The following is a 19,675-nucleotide window of genomic DNA, read 5'->3' on the forward strand; positions in this document are numbered from 1 at the left end:
TGAGAATAGGTAGGTTTGACCTGAAACAAGGTCTCAAGAGGGGATGATATGCTTAAGACAGGATTTGGGAGACGGTTAGTGATATAGACAGCTGTACGAAAGGCTTCATCCCAAAACTGCATTGGCATGGAGGCTTGAGCCAGTAGAGTGAGCCCTGTCTCTACAATTTGCTGATGTTTTCGTTCAGCTAGACCATTCTGCTGATGAGTGTGCGGACACGAGTTCCTGTGTATAATTCCTTGAGCATTAAGGAATCCTGTGAATGGTCTATACTCACCTCCCCAGTCAGACTGAACAGCTAAAATCTTATGACCAAGTTGCAGTTCAACCTGCTTTTGGAATAACTGAAAGGTGTGTAGAGCATCCGATTTCTATCTCAACAAGTATATCCAAGTATATCTCGAGTAGGCATCTACAAAATGGATGTAATACTTGTAACCACTGGCAGATAGGTGTGGTGATGGGCCCCACAGGTCAGTATGAATGAGTTGGAGTGGTTTTGTGTATATTGTACTAGATGAGGGAAAAGGATTTTTGTGAATTTTTCCTAAGCAGCAAGCAGTACACACTGAAAAAGAATTTTCATTGATATAGGAGATTTTACATGAATGAAAGACATACTTGACAATTCTTTCAGAAGGATGAGCTAATCTCTTAAGCCACACTTCAAACGCATTATTACAAGAGGTTTTTGAGCTAGACACTAGAGCATTTACAGTATTGATTGAATTTTGGACTGACTTGACTATAGAGAAATGTTGTGAAACTGGTTGATGACTTGACTTTGAGCAGAAAGGGAGTTATTTTTGTCGAACACATAGAGTCCATTTTGAAGATGACCACGCATGAGAACCGACTTAGAGACCTGATCCTTCACAAGACAATAGGTAGAGTGAAATTCAAAAAAGGCATTATTATCTGCTGCAAACCTAGACGCACTAAGAAGATTCTTTGTAATGGTAGGAACATGAAGGAGTTTGTCTAGAACAAGAGGAGGATTGTGGTTTGGACTGCTAAGGATAGATTGACCTATGTGAGAGATCGAGAGGCCCATACCATTTCCAAGAAGCACCTTCTCTGAACCAGTGAAGCCTTGTTTGGTCATGTGATTTTCTTCAGCTAATGTGATGTGGGTATGTAGCTCCTGAGTCCGGATACCAGCTCGAGTCCTGACTTGATGAAGGTGTGGCTAGCATGGTTGCGGGAGTGAAATCACCTTGAGAGACGTCATAGAACTCATCAGTGCCAAGGTTGAACTGATAGTCACCAAAGCCTTCATCTCAAACCTCAGCAAAATGACCTTGAACATCATCTTGAAGCTGAGCTGATCCTGAGAAGGTTTGATCAAACTTGTAGAAGCATGTTGTGACAATGTGACCTGTTTTTCCGCACAGCTGGCACTGAACGCGTCCACGATTTGAAGTGCCAGGACCACGACTTGGATAGTACTGAGAGAATCCTCTGTCGGCATTGTAGTTGGAGTAATTACCAAAACTGCCACGCTGAGATGATTGTCCACCTCTTGATGGATAGTGATTACCTCGTTGAGATCCATTGTTGTACTGACCTCGGCCAAAACCAGAGCCTCTGCCTCGATTCCAATTGGAATTGTTGCTGTATAGCGTCACATTTGCCATTGGAGGCTCGATCTGGTTTAGAGTTTGAGACTTCCTTTCAATTCTACTCTCTTGAGTGAGAAGTAGAGCTTCAACATCAAGCACTGAGAGTGGCTCAACTCTCGTCTCCAAACTCATGATGAAAGTTTCATATTCTTCTGGTAATCCACTGAAAATTGCATCAATGTGATCTTTTGGTTTATATTCTTCTCCAACCATGGCCAGAAGATCAATTAAGCTCCGAATTTTCAGCAGATAGTCATTGATCGTCATCGAGCCTTTTTTAATTCCATGTAGTTGTGTCCTGAGCTGAAAAATCTTTTCTCGGACCTGAGATGCAAAGTATGTCTTCAAGGTACTCCAGATCTGAGCTGAAGTTTCGCATGAGACCATTCGCAAGAGTAGATTATCGCTCATAGACGCCATGAGCCACGAAATGATGAGCTGATCTTGCCTATCCCAAGCTGTGAAGTGAGGATTGACAATTCCGTTATCTCGATTTCGTTCATTGGTAAATTCTGGTGGAGCTATCACTTCTGGTAGCAAAAATTTCTGCAGATTATGGCCTCGCAGAGTTGAGAGCACCTGTTTTCGCCAAACGATGTAATTGTTGTTGTCGAGCTTCGAAGCAATTGGATGAGCAAATGTCACGAACGCCTGATTTGCGTTTCCTTCCATGATTGTCGCTGTAGTTGAAAAAAAATTGAAGTGTTTGGAGATGATCAGAGGACGATGATCGGAGAAGAAGAAGATCTTCGATCAAGCGTCGAACGAGTGAAGCTCTAATACCATGTTAGAACTTTGAGAGAGAGTGTTTGGATCAATTCAGAGAAGAAGAAGATCTCTCATTGATAATGAATGAAAAGACATTTACAGGTATTTAAACATAACGACACTTGAGCGGGAGAAAAGAAACGACAACTAATAAAATGGAAATGAAGAAACGACAAGTCGTTTCTTCACGTTACACTAACAATCACGATGAGGATAAAGGTTTACAAAGTTTTTGTATTACGTGCTTGTGATTTAGGGGAGGCCCGCCATATTCTTTTTGACATCCTAGTTGAATCTGGCCATATACATCTTGATTCTTTGAAGTGCCACGAGAAAGAGTTGACAACCTCTTCCTTGCCTGAGGCTATGCTTTGGGTGCTGCTACAACATTTAAAAGAGCAAAAATATTCCTTGAGCTTGTTATCATTTCACTTTATGTTAACGATAGTGTTAAGGTATTATTTAATTATAACTTAAAATAAATTGACATTAAGATGAGTGGCTCGTGATCTTATAAATCATAATTAGTTATAATTCTCTTTTAAATGTGGGATTACTAACGTGTCCCTCAATACAATGGTTCTCTAATGGATTGTGACTTGACAAAAATCCTAATAATTGGATCGAATACATATTTCAGCTTTGTTAGACTATGATTTCATGTTGATTAATATTATTGAGTTACATCTTCAAACTAATTAGAAATAATTATGGATGAAATAAGTAACTCGTGATCTGTGAAGTTTTACTAGTTCTCGTTCTTAGGATGCCTAACCCTTTGCGTCTCCATGTCATATATATTTTAGTTGTACATATTTGATTATATATTTCTTTCTCAAAATATGTTATAAAATTTATTTTATGGGGTATAAAGTAAAATGCAAGTGGCATAGCACTAAAAACTGTTTAAACGCGAAGCACCGAATAATAGAAGAGATGGAAAGCCCACGTGAATCCCATGACTCTTGGATTCAGTTTGACAGCTCAGAACTTGACCATGTCAGCTTCTCTCTCCATCTCTCTGTCTCGTTCGTTTATGGTATTTTGTAACCAAATATCCCTTCAATTTATGGATGTATAAATAAATGGTCGATACATTGCAACTTTTCACCAAAAGTTGTGTAGCTGTACATGCCTGAGCTTCTCAAAAGCTCTGTAACTTCGCTCCAAATTCAATCGGTATAGAGAAAAAAAAGACACAACAGAGAGGTAACGACACATTTTTCCAAACGAAACTCTTTCATTGTTCTTTTATGTTAGCTTTTATCTTCTTCTTTTTTTTTTTTTTTTTTTTTAATAAAGTTTTTATCTTTAAGCTTCAGTTTACAGATCCATTTTGTCAATGTAGCCTAGTCCTTAGGCATATATACTGCCTTACTTAAAGATGAAATGATCGTCCTTTATCATTTTGGTTCTCGTAATTCACTTGATAGGGCAAATGATCGATTTTGGTTCTCGCAATTCACTTGATAGGGCAAATGATCGATTTTGGTACTCGTAATTCACTTGATTTTATCATTTTCTGTAAATGAATTAATTAAATAATGTTGGTTTATCATGAAGGCTTATATGTTATAAAGCCCTAAAATAAATCTTTTACACATCGTATACTTTTGCTAAAATACTATTCAGTCGTCATAAATCACGTCAATTTCACAATCACTAAAACTAAAGGCGATGAGTGTTTATTGAATTTATTTTGTTCATTTCTTGATCAACTCCCTTAGAGCATCTCCAATGCAAGCAACTAAAGTTGCTTTATTGTTTATTTAGCAATACCATGTCATTTTCATTTTTGTATATTAATATTATGAGTTGTAATAATTATGGCAAAATAGCCAATTCTGACACGAATCACAGCTATTTTTTAATATAAAAAATAATAAAATACTAAACACACCAATGTCTTGAATAGAGTGAGACCCACTTTTAGCAATTTTTGGTGATACCGCCATTGGAGTATTTTTATGTAAGATACTAAAAATGTTGATCTGAATAAAAATAAATAAACAATATTAATTTGTATGATGTGTAAAACAATTTTAGTTGCTCGCATTTGAGAGAAAGTACTCACATTTTTAAAATGTTTTTTTTTTCAATTCAAATTGCAATCAGCAATCTTTTTATAACAAAAAAAAAAAAAAAAAAAGTAGGATCCTTGCGTATATATAGTGATTAAAACCAAAAAATCCTTAATTTACAAGAAAGTCTCAACGGAAAACTCATAACACCTTCTGTGAAAAATAGATCACAGGCACAATCACTATTACAACAAGAAATATAAGTCATTCGTGTACACATAACCCAAGCAATAAGTCGATAATGATGTAATATAATGTGCTATTACAATAATTTATTATTTATTATTTTGAGTTGAAGATGGGCCGTGGAGTGAGCTCGGGTGGGGGACAAAGCTCTTTGGGCTATCTCTTTGGAGGTGGAGAGACCGTTCATAAAGCCCAAAGTATTAAAAGCCCACCACAGCCCGTAAACGAAGATAATGATAACGCTGAAGCTAATAACAGTGCTTCAAAGCCAGCAATTGACTCGCAGATTCCAGCTGGGATTCAAGCCAATCCTACCAATAATTACTTCAGAGCTGATGGCCAGAACTGTGGCAACTTCATCACGGTAAATAAGAGTATTTTATTTTTTGTTTTTTGTGCTATTCAATTTATCATTAAGATAATTTTATTTTATTTGTATTATGTAATAATGATTTTGGTGTAGGAACGGCCATCAACAAAAGTTCACGCTGCTCCTGGTGGTGGATCGTCCTTGGGATACCTATTTGGTGGAAGTGACAAATAATTGCATGAAAATCTTAAAGCACATGCATTGAGATCACTTGTTTGCTGTCATATATATGACACATATATATTTATATACATTTTCCCTTCACATGTATGTATTATTTTCATATAGAAACGTACGTACTAAAAAACGCATGACATAACTGGAAGTGCGTACAATCGCACAAGTGTACCAAATTGCAACATAGCATTATACTACTAATATTACATTTGTGGTGCAACCGTGCAGAAGTATATTATGCTACTAATATTACATTTGTGGTGCAAGGTATTATGTACTTAATTCTTCTTTAATATTTCATTGGAAATGCTTAATCAGTCTCATTTAAGGGATTGGTTACTCATGTGGTGGTTATTGTTTTTTAATCAGAAATTTCGATAATGCTATTAATGAGCAAATCTACAGAGGAGAAAAAGGAAAATTTCAAAAGAGAGTTAACACAAGTTAAGTCTATTAGACTAGTCGAAAAATTCATTGCCAATGAACCACTAACGTGTATTATAATTACTTGTGATTTATATGTAAGATAGATCTCCGTACCCAAAAAAAATCTAAAAATTTAGTGATATATATATTATTGAGGTGTGAAGCCTAATCGATCTAGGATTTGGTCTCCTTTTAGATTGTATAAATACTGTTGAGGTGTGGAACCTAGTAGCCTGTGGCTTGACGCCTAGTGTTTCCTTATAGTAAGAAAAGTCGGTACAAAGAGAAAGAGAGAGAACTAGGGGTGAAATCGGTTCGGTTCGGTTCGGTTTTGGACCAATTTGAAAACCGAAACCGAATTTTCGGTTTTGAAAATTTTGGACCAATGACCGAACCGAATTGGTCAAAAACCGAAAATCGGTTAACCGAAAATTCGGTTAACCGGTTTTGTAAAACCGATAACCGATTTTATAACCATTTTAAAACTGGTTAACTAGTTTCGAAACCGGTTAACCGAAAAAATCGGTTAACCGATTTCAAAACTGGTTAACCAGTTTTAAAGATGTTATAATTATCCAAATCGGTTATCCGGTTCAAATCGGTTAACCGATTAAAATCGGTTATCCGGTTTAAAACTGGTTATCCGGTTTCAAAACTGGATAAAATAAAAATCGGTTAAATAACCGATAACCGAATTTTTGGATTTTCAAAATCGATAACCGAACCGATTCTTAAATTCGGTTTCGGTTAACCGAACCGAATTTTCGGTTTGATGACGTGGCACCGAATTTCGGTTCCGGATCGGTTCGGTTATCGGTTTAACCAATTTTCGGTCAATTTTTGTACACCCCTAGAGAGAACAATTGTAAACACCCATCCCATATTGATTTATAGTAATATTTGCAGCGATAAAGCGAATTAGATCTCACACTGAAATTGAACCACTATAAATCGTGTCTTCTTAGCATTTGTTTATTTTGTTTTCTGATTGTGAGAGATTCGAGCGTGAAAATCTCAATGTATATATATACTACGAGCACGACTAAGACATTTAAATTAATGATTAGTTGTATGACAAAGCATATAATTTGTTGATACAGAATCAGGCCTGAACAATAAAAAATAATTAAAGAATATGATATCATCTTAGATTTATTATTTGGATTTCAAAACTTCATCGTATAAAAATGTAAGATAAACTTTTTAACTTATAAACAAATTAGTTGAGTTTGTGATTTTTATAAAAAAAAAAAGATGAAAAATTGTACAAAATAGTCATTTGAAATTTATTGATTAACAAAATAGTCAAAGTTTCAACTTTTCAGTAAAATAGCCAAATTTACGTTTTCAAAATTTTTTTAACAGTCAAGATTAAATTTTTTTACGATTATTATAAGAAATTTATCACTTTAAAAAAAATTAATATTGGGATAAAAAAATTTGAAACCAAATTACTGCACTTTTTTTTTACTATTTTACTAAATTAAGATAAACTTGACTATTTTGTAAATCAAAATACTTGAAACAAATGAGTGATCAAAATGCCACAATCACAAAAGTTTTGTGAAAAAAAAAAAAAAAACTAAAACGACCCTTAACTTGTAAACGACACATAACAAGTAAACGACAATACAGAAAACAAAACTATAGTAGTCGTCTTTGGAAAGCAGACTCACACGAGAGTAAACGTGGCTTACCGGGAGTTACCGCGCCTCCCGTCCCGCCCCCGCCCGGACTCCCGTTAATTCGCCGAACGGGAGTCCCGTCCCGTTATATAACGGGACGGAGGCGGTAAATGTCTAACGGGATCCGCGGATCCCGTTAGGCATTACAAAAAAAAAAAATTTAAAAAAAGAATTTAAGAAATAAAATGAAAGGATTAAAGTGAAAAGATTTGGAATAAGTGGGTAGAAATGAAAAATATGAATGTTGTTAAATAATTAAAAATGGGTAGAAAAAAACAATAAAGAAGAATGTGAAATTAAAAATGGGCCTCCTAAAAAACCTCACCGACCCCTAAAAAGGTGCGACGGCGAGGAAAAAGAGCACCCCTTTCCTCGTTAAATGTTTGAAAATGTATCCCGGACAAGGGCCGGGATATCCCTTTGTTATACACGATACTTTAACCATTTATGTTTACGTTTGCAAAATCAACTTCAAAATCGTCTAGATTATCGAAGCACATGAATGTTTCTTGTGCTCGATTTCGATGTTGAATCCAATCTTTTCCGCACGTCAATGCTTCAACCATCTCCGGTTTCAGGCTGCATCTTCTATCGTCGATGATCCGGCCCGCGCTGCTAAAAGCCGCCTCAGAGGACACAGTTGAAACTGGGATGGTGAGGATGTCTTGTGCCATAGATGACAAGATCGGAAACCTCCTCGCATTCTGCCTCCACCAAACCAAGAGGTCGATGGCTTCGTCGTCCGACCTGACCCAATCGTTCCTATCGTACTCTTAGATCTCCGGATGGGACCGTGCGTCGGTTGAGCTTGACCTCGTCTGACTTGTCCCAGCTTCTTGTTGTTGAGGAGACGGGCTGTACGCGGGCGCGTTGACGAAGACATTCGTGTATTGGTGTCTTCTCGGATATTGCGTCTGTGATTGAGAAGGTTGCGCTCGGTATTGCGGTAGAAGTTTCGCCTCGTAAACCTTGAAAAGATCAAAAAAAGCTTGCACGATCCTCGGAAGATCAAGTGCAACGTAATCTTGGTCCACAAAATGGTTTCTTATGTATTTCAAAAAAAAATTTAAACCTCCAATTTTACATCTGACGTCTAGAATGGCTCCAAAACCGTATAGTAATGGAACCTTTCCAGCCCCCCAATATTTTAAAAATTTTGCTGTCATTGCTTGAATAGAATCTTGAAAAATAGTTTCGTTTTTATTTTTATCAAGATGCACAGCTATTGCGGTCATAGTATGAAGACCGAGAAAAGAAGTGGGAGTGTAAACAGCAGAAAGATAACAAGTTTCTTTATAAAAAATGTCGAGAAAAGAAACAAATGATTCAGCCATCCTAATATCCAAATCAGATATAGCGTTTTCGCCATGTACGCTGTTAATGTAAGAAACAATAACATCGACGTAACGCTCGGATAAGAAGTTGGTCAGCATAAGAAAGGTTGAATTCCACCTAATTTTGTTATCTAGGTGAAATGTGCGTTCTTGAAGGCCGTTTAGTCTAAGCCGTCTCTTAAGCTCATCTACTCTAGAGGTTGAACTATTTATCCAACTTATGTAATTCCTAATCTTGTTTATCGAAGGGTCGTAACTAGCGGCTCCGGCTTGAACTATGAGGTTGATGATGTGGGTAGCACAACGTTGATGTATAAGGGTTTCGTCTGCGTTAAGTTTTTGGGTCAACTCCCTAATCATGGCGTTGTTGCTAGTGGCATTATCTAAGGTCACAGATATAACCCTATTGTTCAAACCCCACTCAGCTAAAACACTAACTATGATATCTAAGATGTTCTCACCAGTGTGAGAACCTTCTATCCTCCTAAACGCTATGATACGTTTGTTCAGGTTTCAATCGCCGTCTATGTTATGGACTACAACGCTCATAAAGTCCATCTTAGATTGACCGGTCCATATATCCGATGTTAAGACTACGCTATATCTACCAGAGGATATTGAGTCTTTCATTTGTTCATTTTCTCCTAAAAACCATTTTAGGATATCGGATCTCAAGGCTTTCCTAGACATTAGTTGTACGTTTGGAATAAAAGAACTAATGAATCTAACAAAGCCTTGAGATTCGATATGACTAAAAGATTGATCGGTTGATACAAAATATTCAACTAAATCACGTCTAAATCTTAAAGGATCGATGTTACTTACTTGGGTTGTAGAGGCTCCAGATTGTGTCCCCCCCTGGCAGTGTCTGTGATGACTCCACAATAGCGACGTCCCAATTCTAGTGTTATGAGCGCTAAAGATTTTGCCACAAACGTGACATTTTCCGGCTTTTTCACCGTTGGCAATCACCTCTTCAAAGAACGTCCAGACAACAGACCTCGCTCGACGTCGTGGTGCTTGTGCTTGTTGAGGTTGTTGTTGTTGTTGCGGTGGTTGTTGTTGTTGTTGAGGTGGTTGTTGTTGTTGTTGTTCTTCTCGGGCACGTCGTTGTCGTCTTTGTCGGGTATCCTCTTGTTGCTCACGTTGTCGAGGTCGTGGAACTTGAGTTCGAGGCTGAGGTGGTGGTGGTGGGACGTCTTCTTCTTCATCTTCCTCCTCCTCGTCATCATGTTGTTCATTCGGATCTTGAGTTTCGTCGTCGTCTTCTTCTTCATTTGGATTTTGGGATTGATGATAATGTTGCTCGAACACTTGAAACTCTTGAAAAGCGACTTCGGATGGCGGTATTTGTGCTTGATATGCTTGCTCGGGATCCATTTGAGGATAATATGGCATTTGTGTGTTTGGAATTTCGGTGAATTCCGTATTGCGGAAAGTAGGAGCAACATAATTTGGATCGAAAGAGTATTCGGTGTTTGGGTCGGGGGCGTTTTGAGACAAATGCAACCAATTTTCTTCAAAACGGTGCATTCGTTCACCTCGGGAAGCTCTTCCCCTTCGACCTCCTCGGTTGTGGGATGATGATGCCATGAGAAAATGAAAGCTTTAGAGAGTAAAATTGAGAGAGTTTGAGAGAATTAGAGAGAGAGATTGAGAGAATTTGAGAGAGTTTCAGAGAGTTTGAGTGAAAGGTGTGAAGAAAATGAATGAAATGGGGGAGGGGGGTATTTATAGATTTTAGAAATAAGTGGGAAAAAAAAAAAATAAAACCTCATTTTCGCTCAAACGGCTATAATCAAACGTTCATATTCAAACGGCTCTTTTTTTTCGGCCGCCGTTGGATCTTTGATCCAACGGCCGAGATTAAAAAAAAAAAAAAAAAAAATGCAACGGTCGCTAACGGGATCCGCGGATCCCGTTAGCTACAGTAACGGGACGGGACTCCCGTCCGTTAGGCTTAACGGGACCTCCCGTCCGTTAGGCTTAACGGGACCTCCCGTCCCGTTACCTCTATTACCGGTAGCGGGGATTCCGTCCCGTCCCGCTACCGGTAAGCCACGTTTACACGGGAGTGATAGAGCAAAGGAAAGAGACTCGAAATCCTTTTTTTAGGGTTTCGCTACTCTCTCAATATCTTAACCTTTTTGGCCTCCCTGACCTCGATCCTCCGTTAAAGCCAGCCCCGAGCTCCGACAATGACGACCGTCGTACCCACATCCGAAGAAGACCCCGCGCTCGCCGTCGTCCGATTCGTCTCAGAGCTTGCCTGGTCCGATGCCGGTTCCGAGGTAAATCTCTGCTCCTTTCTGTGTTCTTCTTCGTTAAACCCTAAGTTTAATATCTGGTCTCGAGCTTGATATTTCAAACGCCTTTATGTGTGGCGAATATGTCTCTGATGCTGAAGACATGTTTTTGTTCGAGCTTTGGTTTGGTCTTTTAAGTATGGATTTCAATTTCCCGATGTGGGTATTTTATTCGTTTGGTTTTTTTTTTTTTTTTTTTTTTTTTTTCATTGTATGATCTAGTTTCTATAACTTATGTATAGTTTGGATGTATTAGTGAACGTAGAGATCTTTTATTTATTTACTTTGGAAATATAACTATAGTTAGTCTATAATTGGGAAGGTAAGGACGATAAATCTTGTCTCACAGTTGTTCTCAAGTTTGGAGGTTGGTTCAATTTGTCTGAGCCTCTTTACTGGCTTTGAATTCAGGTCGCTGAGCCGCAGGTTACGAGACTCTGCGTTGAAGCCCAAGAATGCATGGTGATGGGAAGGTGGTTGGATTTGGTCTCTTTGATGCTCACTTCTGCGGAAGTTGTATTCTCAAAAGTCTCCGAGAAAGGTACACTATATATTGTGTTTTTTTCTCCGATTGAATTGGTCACGAGAGTTGTTGTTTATGTTGATTTATGTTCATAGAAATTGATGTTTTCTTTTTGTTTGTTTTGAATGTCTTTGTTTAAGATCTTGAGTGCATCTTCACTGTCATTTGCAATGTTGTTACCAAGTCTGAAAGTCCTGATGAGGTTCTCGAGATGGCAACCCAGATATCGACAAAGATAACTCAACAGCCAAATGACAAGCCTGCTTTGCGTCTAAAGATGTAATATTCATTGTTTGGTTGCGGTTTTAGCGTTGGAGATTGTTAGGAAATTTTCTCATTCTCGTTCTATGATGTTACAGAATGTTCAACCTTTACAATCTACTAGATCACCTGTACGCTCGGTTCTGTGTTTACTTGAAGGCTTTGATGCTGGCAATTGATGGAAAGGTCACTGAGAGCGTGATCCATTCATTTAAACAAATCGACACTTTAGTGAAGGAATGGAATATTGAGCTCGTGGATCAGAGGAAGCTGTTTCTAACCATCTCCAATGTTTTGAAGGAAAATAAAAGGCATCGTTATTTGAGTTTCTTATAAAGGAATCGGGAGTTTAGTTTATTGTTTTGACTTTTGCGCATATGTTATAATTAATGTTTGTTGTGCTTTGTGATTTCAGTGCAGCGAAGGAGTCTTTCAAATTCCAGACCAAGTACTTGGAAACCTTTTCAGTTGAAGATGCAAACACTCTCAACGAGGCCAAGGAAGAAGCTGTTAACACAATCATTGACTTTGTGAAGGCCTCAGATATGTTTCAGGTATCACACGTCCCTAAAGAATCTATACATTTTGACATGCCTCCATCGTATGTTATGTTCACTAACATATAATGTAAAAGAAAGGAATAAAAAAAAGAGCTAGCCTTGTTGATGATACATTCCTTTGTCTCTGTGATGCTTTTTATTGCCTTTGTTGAGCGAAATTTCTGGTATAAAAAAACACACTCGCAGGCTTAAACCCTTAACATTGTTTTGTAGAAATTAGCTGAAATATAGTCAGAAGTTTGAGCCTGAAATTTGTTTCTTTAATTTTTCTTGGCATAAACTTTGTCAGTATGCTTTCGAAAGCAATTCCATTGTGTGTTCATATTGAATTTCCAAAGAAACTTTTGCTAAGTGTTTACTAGGAACTAATCTGTTTTACTTTATTGCTCGTAGAGTGATTTGCTAGATTTGCCTGCTGTCGGCCAACTGGAGAAGGATGCCAAGCATGCGTTGGTATTCCAGCTTCTAAGGATCTTTCTCACACAGAGGCTGGATTCTTACTTGGAATTTCAGGCTCCAAATTCCGCTTTGCTGAATGGCTATGGTATATGGTGTTGGATCAGGGATGTAGGTTTCATATTTTAGTGTGAACTCTAATCCTGGATTTGAATTTACTTTCTGAAATCGTGTAGGTCTTGTCCATGAAGACTGTGTAACAAAGATGAGAATGATGTCATTGATGGATCTTGGCTCGGACGAAAGTGGTCAAATTCCATATGGTCTTATTAGAGACACACTTCGAGTTAGTCTACTTTACCCTTTTCCCGTCCAATGTGTTTGTATCGATGTATTGGCTAATCACACATGGGCTTATTCAGATTAACGACGACGAGGTGGAATTGTGGGTTGTCAAGGCAATAGCAGCTAAGTTATTGGACTGTAAGATGGACCAGATGAATACAGTAGTTTCCGTTAGGTAAGTCGCTGTGTATGTGTGTGCAAGTTTTTTAATTTTATATTTTTCTAGTAAACTAATAATTAGCCTTTAACGGACAGTCGTTGCACGGAGCGCGTGTTTGGTCATCATCAGTGGCAATCACTTAGAACAAAGCTAGCAGCTTGGAGGGTATATATATATATATCTAATCATAATAAAGCCAAAAAGCATTCCAAGTTTTTTCTTTGAAATGGTCTGTTTGAACTGTTGAGGTTTATGGTTTTTTTTTCTTCTTCCAGAATAATGTTGAAGGTGTAATCAACACCATTCAGGCCAACAAGGTCACCGAAGATGGTACTCAAGTAGCGATGCAAGGCTTGACGATCCGTTAAGAGTGCCGTTTTTTTTTTTTAAATCTCCTACAATTAATTTATGGTGTTATTAGACTGCGTTGTCTAGATACTTTAGGCCACCAGACTGATGGGAAGCTGAGCTTCTATTTAATTTATTCCAAATGTTTCAGCTTGAACTTTCAAGACTTTCAATCCAAATGTAGCAAATTTTGATAGGATGTCTGACTCTTTTTATTTTGTATTCGTTTCATTTTAACTCTTTCTCATGTGATTTATTACACTTTTTTAATACACTTTTAGAATTTAATACTTTTGACGATCACGACAAAATGATTTAACTTTTCACCTATTTTTAAAAATTGTGCAACTGGCCAAAATGTCGGGAAAAAATTAGAACAGCTGGAAATATGTAACTGATACCATGCCCATTTTCTTTTTATAACAATTTTCACGGGCAAAATTCTGATATTATGAGTTACGGCATTTTATAGAAAATGAAGTCACTGGTCAGTCATCAGCAAATGACGCTTTAATCCTTCATTATAATGTTACTCGGGAGTCGGGACTTTACCATCTAACAGATTTGTGGTATTTGGCCAATCCATTAAATTGTAAACCTCAATCTAATTTTGATAGAAAAATTACATTAATATTTTTACGAGTAATATTTGTTAGTGGTGATTTATAATCTTTTAAAAATAGTATTTTTTTCAAATTATAAACACATTTATTTGAGATTGGTTTCTTTATGTATGAAACTGTAAACAGTAAAAAAATGTTAAATAGAATCCAGATAATATATATATATATTTTAATAGATAAGTAAACATTAAATCTAGATAGTTGGAAGAGAACAAAACCAAAAATATGTCCAGTTTCGGCACTGTTCAACTTTTTCATCGAATATTTTTTGATTTTTTAATTTATTTATTTGTTATGTTTAATAGTAATTACAACATTATTTAAATCGGAAAATTTTCGGTCCATTGTGGGTCAGAATTCCCGTTTGATTAGAACAAAATTTTAGTTCGGTTTAGTAAACATCAAGAAAATTATTATTTACAATTTGTAAAACACTTTTTGCGATGAAAACTCTAAACACGTTACTTGCAATTATTTTTAAAATAACACTATTTCATGCAATTTTCACATTTTAAGAGCTAAGTTCACGAGATGAGTAGCCGCCAACAAATAACTTGGTCTCTTTTCCAATGGAGTTTGTGGTCTTGAGTGTTTATTAAAATTTAATTTACAACGACTCTCATCTCATGCGGTAACATATAACTTTTAAAGTCAAATTAAGCTATGGTATTTCTTAACTAGTCTATTGCAAGCTAAGCTGTTTTGGATCCTTGCAATTGCCTACGAACGAGCGAAGAGTAAATTCCGTCTCTTCTCAAAAGGTCATCGTGACTTCCACTCTCTACAATCTGACCGTCCGATACAACCGCAACATTATCGGCAGTTTTCACAGTCGAGAGCCTGTGCGCGATCACAAGCACTGTTCTTCCTCTCATCAGAGAATCCATGGCATCCTAAAAACACAGGCTATTAGATTTAGAATTAAGAGTGCTTTTGATTAAGTTCGTCAGAAGTTTATTTACCTGAACAAGGAATTCACTTTCAGCATCTAGAGCGCTTGTGGCTTCGTCAAGAAGCAAAACTTTCGGGTTCATCAACAGCGCTCTTGCGATCGCTATTCTTTGCTTTTGTCCCCCCGAAAGCCTCAAACCCCGTTCCCCAACGACAGTTTGATATTTCTCTGGAAAGTTGTCGATGAATTCGTGTGCGTTAGCCATTTTCTGCGACATCAATCATCGGACTTAGTATCTTAAACAGACAAGAAAAAAAGCTAAGAATAAAAAAAAGGTGACTAAAACTCACAGCCACAGTTTGTATGTCGGACAAGCTAACTTTTGCATTGCAGCCATACGCAATGTTCTCTTCTATTGAGAAATTGAAAAGGACGGGTTCTTGGCTCACTATACTAACCTGCAGTTTTTAAAAAATTAAATAATCACTTTTCAGCTCCTTCGAAACTTGCTATTCAAGAAACATAAAAAAGATTTCGGGATCACCTTTTTATGTAGATACTCATGTGATATTTCCACTAATGAAACCCCATTCAGTAGTATTCTCCCCTTTGTAGGGTCGTAAAACCTTTCTATCAAACTCGCTATCGTCGTCTGCGAATAAAATGACAAGGACAATAAATCAAATCCTGAGCAAAACTTAAACTCAAGAGGAATCTCCGACACAGAATGAAAATAAAGATGAAGTGAATTACTTTTCCGCCCCCACTGTGACCGACCAGAGCAGTCTTCGAACCGGGACTCAGCTTCAGCATTATACCCTGCAGTTTAAGCAACATTTGTCAGGCATCAATAAATAGATTATATATATTTTTATTAAAATATTCAAACTGAGAACACTGTTACCTTGAGAACCATGTGACTGGGGCGAGAAGGATACGCAAACCAGACATCGTCTAATTCAACATCTCCATCCGGATTTCTGCGATCAAAACAAAAATCTCAAATATTCAATGGTAGGAAAAAAAAAGTTATAGCACAATTACTTCAAGAGAAAATAATAATAATTAAGAACCGACCCTTCGGGACATTTATCTCCTGCTTTTGGCATGGTCGAGACTCGATCCAGAAGCTGAAAGACCCTCCTACTTGCCCCGGCAGCTTTCATGGCAGTCGTGTACAGCCCCGAAAGAGACGAGACCGATGAACCGACTGTTTAAACATAAAAGATTTTAAACAAAACTAGCCAAAGAAAAGAATCCGGATCCTCTGTCCCCTTTTTCTGTCTCTTTCTATCTCCCTCCAATTAAATTATGACACATCTTCAAATTTTTCATATTAAAAAAAAAGAATGACGTGATGAACTAATAGGAGAGAAAGATTCGGGTTCCCATAGACTATAAAAAACCTGAAGTTAAAAAAACGAAATCTTTTGAAAAAAAAAGGTACTAAGGACCTGTGAGGCTGTAGAGAATGAAGGATGTGAGAGAACCGGGTGTCATGGAACCTGTAATGGTCAAGTACGCGCCGTATATAACCACCACAATGACCGATAAAGTGGACGCTGCGTTTAGTCCACCGAAGAAAAAACCGACGAGTCTCTGAGAGAGAGAGAGAGAGAGAGAGAGAGAGAGAGAGAGAGTTAAGCGAAAATGTAATTCCAGAAAAAAAGAAAAAGCTATATTATAACAGAACTTACAGCTTGTTTGAGTCCGAGCCTCAGCGCCTCGTCTACTTTTTCTGAGTAATTCGAAACTGTGTGGCTTTCTTGCGCAAATGATCGGACGGTACGGATTGCCCCGAAGCTCTCCTAAATGTTTTGTCAATTTAGAAAATTCATAGATTAAAAAAAAATTAAATAAAGTACTAACATCGGCGATCGAAGCAGCTACTGCAGACGCGGCTTGAGTGTTGTGAGACAGTTCGCGGAGATATCGACCGAACATTTTCACAGCAACCGAAACAAATGGTACAACGACCAAAGCCAGTACTACAAGAAGTAGAATTGCAATGAACTACTAAGCAACATAAGTAATCTGAGATTAGTATGATCTTTTTTAGAACAAAAGACAAAACGTATAAGTTTTTCCATAAGCTATTTTTTAGATAACTACATAAAATTTGCAACTCACAGAAATCTTTTTGGAAAAAACTTATAACTTGCTAATGACTCCTCCTCAGATCCAATAAAAAAAATAAAAAAATAAATGAATTACAGGTTAACTTTGGAGACGACGAGAACATGAAGACAATGCCAATAACAGCGGTGGTGACATTTCGGAGAGCCTCTGATAGATTGGTCGTGGCAGCGTTTTTGATGATCTGAGTGTCCTCGGAGAGCCTACTCAGAAGCTCCCCGGTTCGAGTCACATCAAAGAAAGCTATTTCCTGTCATTAAAAAATTGTCAAAATCTTCTTAAGATATGCATTGAAACTGCATATTTTAACCTGATTGATGAGGTGACTGAAGAGGTTTATTCTCAGACGAGCGACAACTCTTTCGCTAGCCGACGAAAAAAGCCACGCTCGGAGCGCCGTGCACAGAGAGCTTTTCGGACAGTGAATTAACATCAAAATCAAATTGACAAAAAGCAGAATAGAAAAAAATAAAAATAAAGCATAGCATAACTTACCCAATTACCACTATAAGAACTATTTCCAAGATGGTGTTTTTCACTGCTTCCCAAGCTCGGGATTGCTCTTCGGGGGTTCTCGCATGTCTCGACACGATGTCCATTATCGTGCCTCCGTACTTTGGCTGAAAGACACAGAAAAAGTCCAAGCCTCAAAAAGTTGTACATTTTATATGATAAACAAATAACCCGAGTTTTACATTGCCGTACCACCAAAAGGCTTGAAGTGGACGCGATGAGCAGAGCAATTGTGGCTACGATGATCTTTCCAGCATCGGCTTTAGCCTACAAATATCAACAAAACCCAAATATTTAACAAATTCATATCCCTATCGGCTTTGATTTCGAAAAGAAAATCACGGGAATGAATCGACTCACGAGCGACAGCACTCGAAAATATCCAACATTCGCGGCCTGATATCGAGAAAAGAAGCAAAACTTATTGATTTTCTTGGCAAACAAACCTTGAAAAAGCGTAAATTAAAATGAAAAAAATTGGAGAAATAAATGAATCACCTGAACCACGTCGCCGTGCTCAAGATCGGTCGCCGGACCGCTAACTGAAGAAAGGTCATGATTCGCTGCTCTCTTTGCCTAATCAAGTGTGGCTTTTATACGAATTAAAAAGCTGTTTAATCTAATCAAATCAAGGCTCTTAGAAACTTATATAAATGTGTGTACTTGATGTTATGAATTATATTTGGTATAACCATCCTTAGGAAATTCAGCAGTAATTAAAACCCCAACTGAAATGTTGATGATGAATTCATACAAAAAGAAGAGAGAAACGAAATGAAACGTGTCACGGTTGAATAGAGTTAAAAGGAGTTTTTTATTTTTTTATTTTTTTTTTGCATGCATGGTTTCAAAGCAAGATCAAACAAACCTCTTTCGTGAGAAGAGAGACTCTCTGGCTGCCTGAAGATGAAATAGACTTGCTAGTCCAATCCAACCTCTGTTTCTTTCCCATATATGTGTATATCTATATAGAGAGAGACGATTTTCGCGGGAAATAGAGCACTAGGTAATCCAGATAATTAAATCAATGCTGCGACGAAGGGGAGAAGAAGAGCAAAGAAGCGTGACACGAGTGATTGCGTTGAGATTCTATTATTTTTTTATTTTATTTTTATACGATCCTTTTTGTTTGGCATAAAGGGGTTCGAGTTATAATTTATTTGGAAAAGAAATGGTCAGCTTTTTATCCTCTGAAGGAGTGTGACAGTACTGACTAAATAACGTCTCACACAAGCTCTAAGGTAGTTTCTTTTCTTCCTCCCCCGCTAACTTCCAAAATTACCAACCCACGCAAACATAGCTCAAACTCTGTCTTCATCGTTATTAATTGTCTATAGATGCATCATGCATGTGACTTTAATAATTAATTTAGTGATGTCAATATTTTATTTTGGTCTGCTACTAGGTTTCCATTTTTTTCCTTCCTTGTAACATTTATTTGTGTATAATTTATCAAAACTGACCGTATATTAAGTACGGTTTTTAACAAAAAAAACCAGGTACTTTGCTTTGCTTCCTTGATTCTGCAGTTTTTTTATTTTTTTTTTATAATAATAATAATAATAATATTTGTTAGTAACTAGCCTGTTCATAGGAGGAACATTTAAATAATAGCCAAATTATCAATATAATTAGAGAAATAGCCAATATTATTCAAAGTTCCCAAAAAACTCTCTTTCTCAAATTCGCATCTGATTCACCTACACACTTCTATCTCCAAGGCCACGAAACCCTCCCTGAAGCTTCTTCACCCACTCCGCCAATCACTCCATCCCCGACGGCCCTGCCGTTACCAGTAATGAAAGATTATTTAAGGGTCTTACCAAAAGCTTGTATATCATCTCTGAGACACACTCATTTTATTGTGATACAATAACAGAAGAGAAGATGGAGTGGTTGTTTGAGAACATACTAGTGCTTCGGAGCTCCGAGAAACAGGAAGCGAATCGGACACGTCGTCCCC

General features: G+C 37.4%; 3 protein-coding genes across 5 annotated transcripts; 2 read left to right on the top strand and 1 right to left on the bottom strand.

Moving 5' to 3' along the window:
- Positions 1-3,446: 3,446 nt before the first annotated feature.
- On the top strand, positions 3,447-5,569 carry LOC149407974 (protein SPIRAL1-like 2). The gene is made up of 3 exons (XM_089627916.1): positions 3,447-3,599; positions 4,770-5,021; positions 5,121-5,569. Exons 2-3 carry the CDS (start codon positions 4,770-4,772, stop codon positions 5,199-5,201), a joined length of 333 nt encoding a protein of 110 aa, XP_089484042.1. The 5' UTR covers positions 3,447-3,599; the 3' UTR covers positions 5,202-5,569.
- Positions 5,570-10,760: 5,191 nt separating this feature from the next.
- LOC149407975 (uncharacterized) lies at positions 10,761-13,785 on the top strand. Of its 2 annotated transcripts, none has more exons than XM_089616150.1 (10): positions 10,761-10,940; positions 11,367-11,496; positions 11,619-11,757; positions 11,838-12,050; positions 12,155-12,293; positions 12,693-12,843; positions 12,932-13,041; positions 13,118-13,215; positions 13,296-13,365; positions 13,476-13,785. In XM_089616150.1, exons 1-10 carry the CDS (start codon positions 10,848-10,850, stop codon positions 13,566-13,568), a joined length of 1,236 nt encoding a protein of 411 aa, XP_089472276.1. In that variant the 5' UTR covers positions 10,761-10,847; the 3' UTR covers positions 13,569-13,785. The 2 variants fall into 2 exon arrangements, with proteins under 2 accessions (XP_089472276.1, XP_089472277.1); XM_089616151.1 differs by lacking the exon at positions 10,761-10,940 and adding an exon at positions 11,241-11,277.
- Positions 13,786-14,511: 726 nt separating this feature from the next.
- Positions 14,512-18,873, bottom strand: LOC149407976 (ABC transporter B family member 27-like). Of its 2 annotated transcripts, none has more exons than XM_089616152.1 (17): positions 18,581-18,873; positions 18,211-18,288; positions 18,073-18,108; positions 17,905-17,979; positions 17,695-17,819; positions 17,510-17,609; positions 17,278-17,449; positions 16,933-17,051; positions 16,761-16,871; positions 16,518-16,662; positions 16,141-16,273; positions 15,968-16,043; positions 15,817-15,882; positions 15,608-15,715; positions 15,414-15,521; positions 15,134-15,331; positions 14,512-15,064 (listed from the first exon to the last, which is right to left on the bottom strand). In XM_089616152.1, exons 1-17 carry the CDS (start codon positions 18,662-18,664, stop codon positions 14,864-14,866), a joined length of 1,935 nt encoding a protein of 644 aa, XP_089472278.1. In that variant the 5' UTR covers positions 18,665-18,873; the 3' UTR covers positions 14,512-14,863. The 2 variants fall into 2 exon arrangements, with proteins under 2 accessions (XP_089472278.1, XP_089472279.1); XM_089616153.1 differs by having other exon boundaries at positions 14,515-15,064; positions 18,211-18,331; positions 18,581-18,871.
- Between the last annotated feature and the right edge of the window lie 802 nt (positions 18,874-19,675).

The sequence above is a fragment of the Urtica dioica genome, chromosome 1, assembly GCF_054948205.1.
Source record: "Urtica dioica subsp. dioica isolate 48M chromosome 1, U.dioica_male_clone48M_v1_H2, whole genome shotgun sequence".
Taxonomy (NCBI): Eukaryota; Viridiplantae; Streptophyta; class Magnoliopsida; order Rosales; family Urticaceae; genus Urtica; species Urtica dioica.

Bases quoted from the DNA above. Each gene is read 5' to 3' on its own strand.
- LOC149407974 (XM_089627916.1), top strand. From the start codon at position 4,770: ATGGGCCGTGGAGTGAGCTCGGGTGGGGGACAAAGCTCTTTGGGCTAT. The intron at 5,022-5,120 runs GTAAATAAGAGT...ATTTTGGTGTAG, and splicing joins ACTGTGGCAACTTCATCACG to GAACGGCCATCAACAAAAGT.
- LOC149407975 (XM_089616150.1), top strand. From the start codon at position 10,848: ATGACGACCGTCGTACCCACATCCGAAGAAGACCCCGCGCTCGCCGTC. The intron at 10,941-11,366 runs GTAAATCTCTGC...CTTTGAATTCAG, and splicing joins GGTCCGATGCCGGTTCCGAG to GTCGCTGAGCCGCAGGTTAC. The intron at 13,216-13,295 runs GTAAGTCGCTGT...TTTAACGGACAG, and splicing joins AATACAGTAGTTTCCGTTAG to TCGTTGCACGGAGCGCGTGT.
- LOC149407976 (XM_089616152.1), bottom strand. From the start codon at position 18,664: ATGGGAAAGAAACAGAGGTTGGATTGGACTAGCAAGTCTATTTCATCT. The intron at 17,610-17,694 runs GTAAGTTATGCT...CTGTCCGAAAAG, and splicing joins GTTCTTATAGTGGTAATTGG to CTCTCTGTGCACGGCGCTCC. The intron at 15,332-15,413 runs GTGAGTTTTAGT...TTGATGTCGCAG, and splicing joins CCGACATACAAACTGTGGCT to AAAATGGCTAACGCACACGA.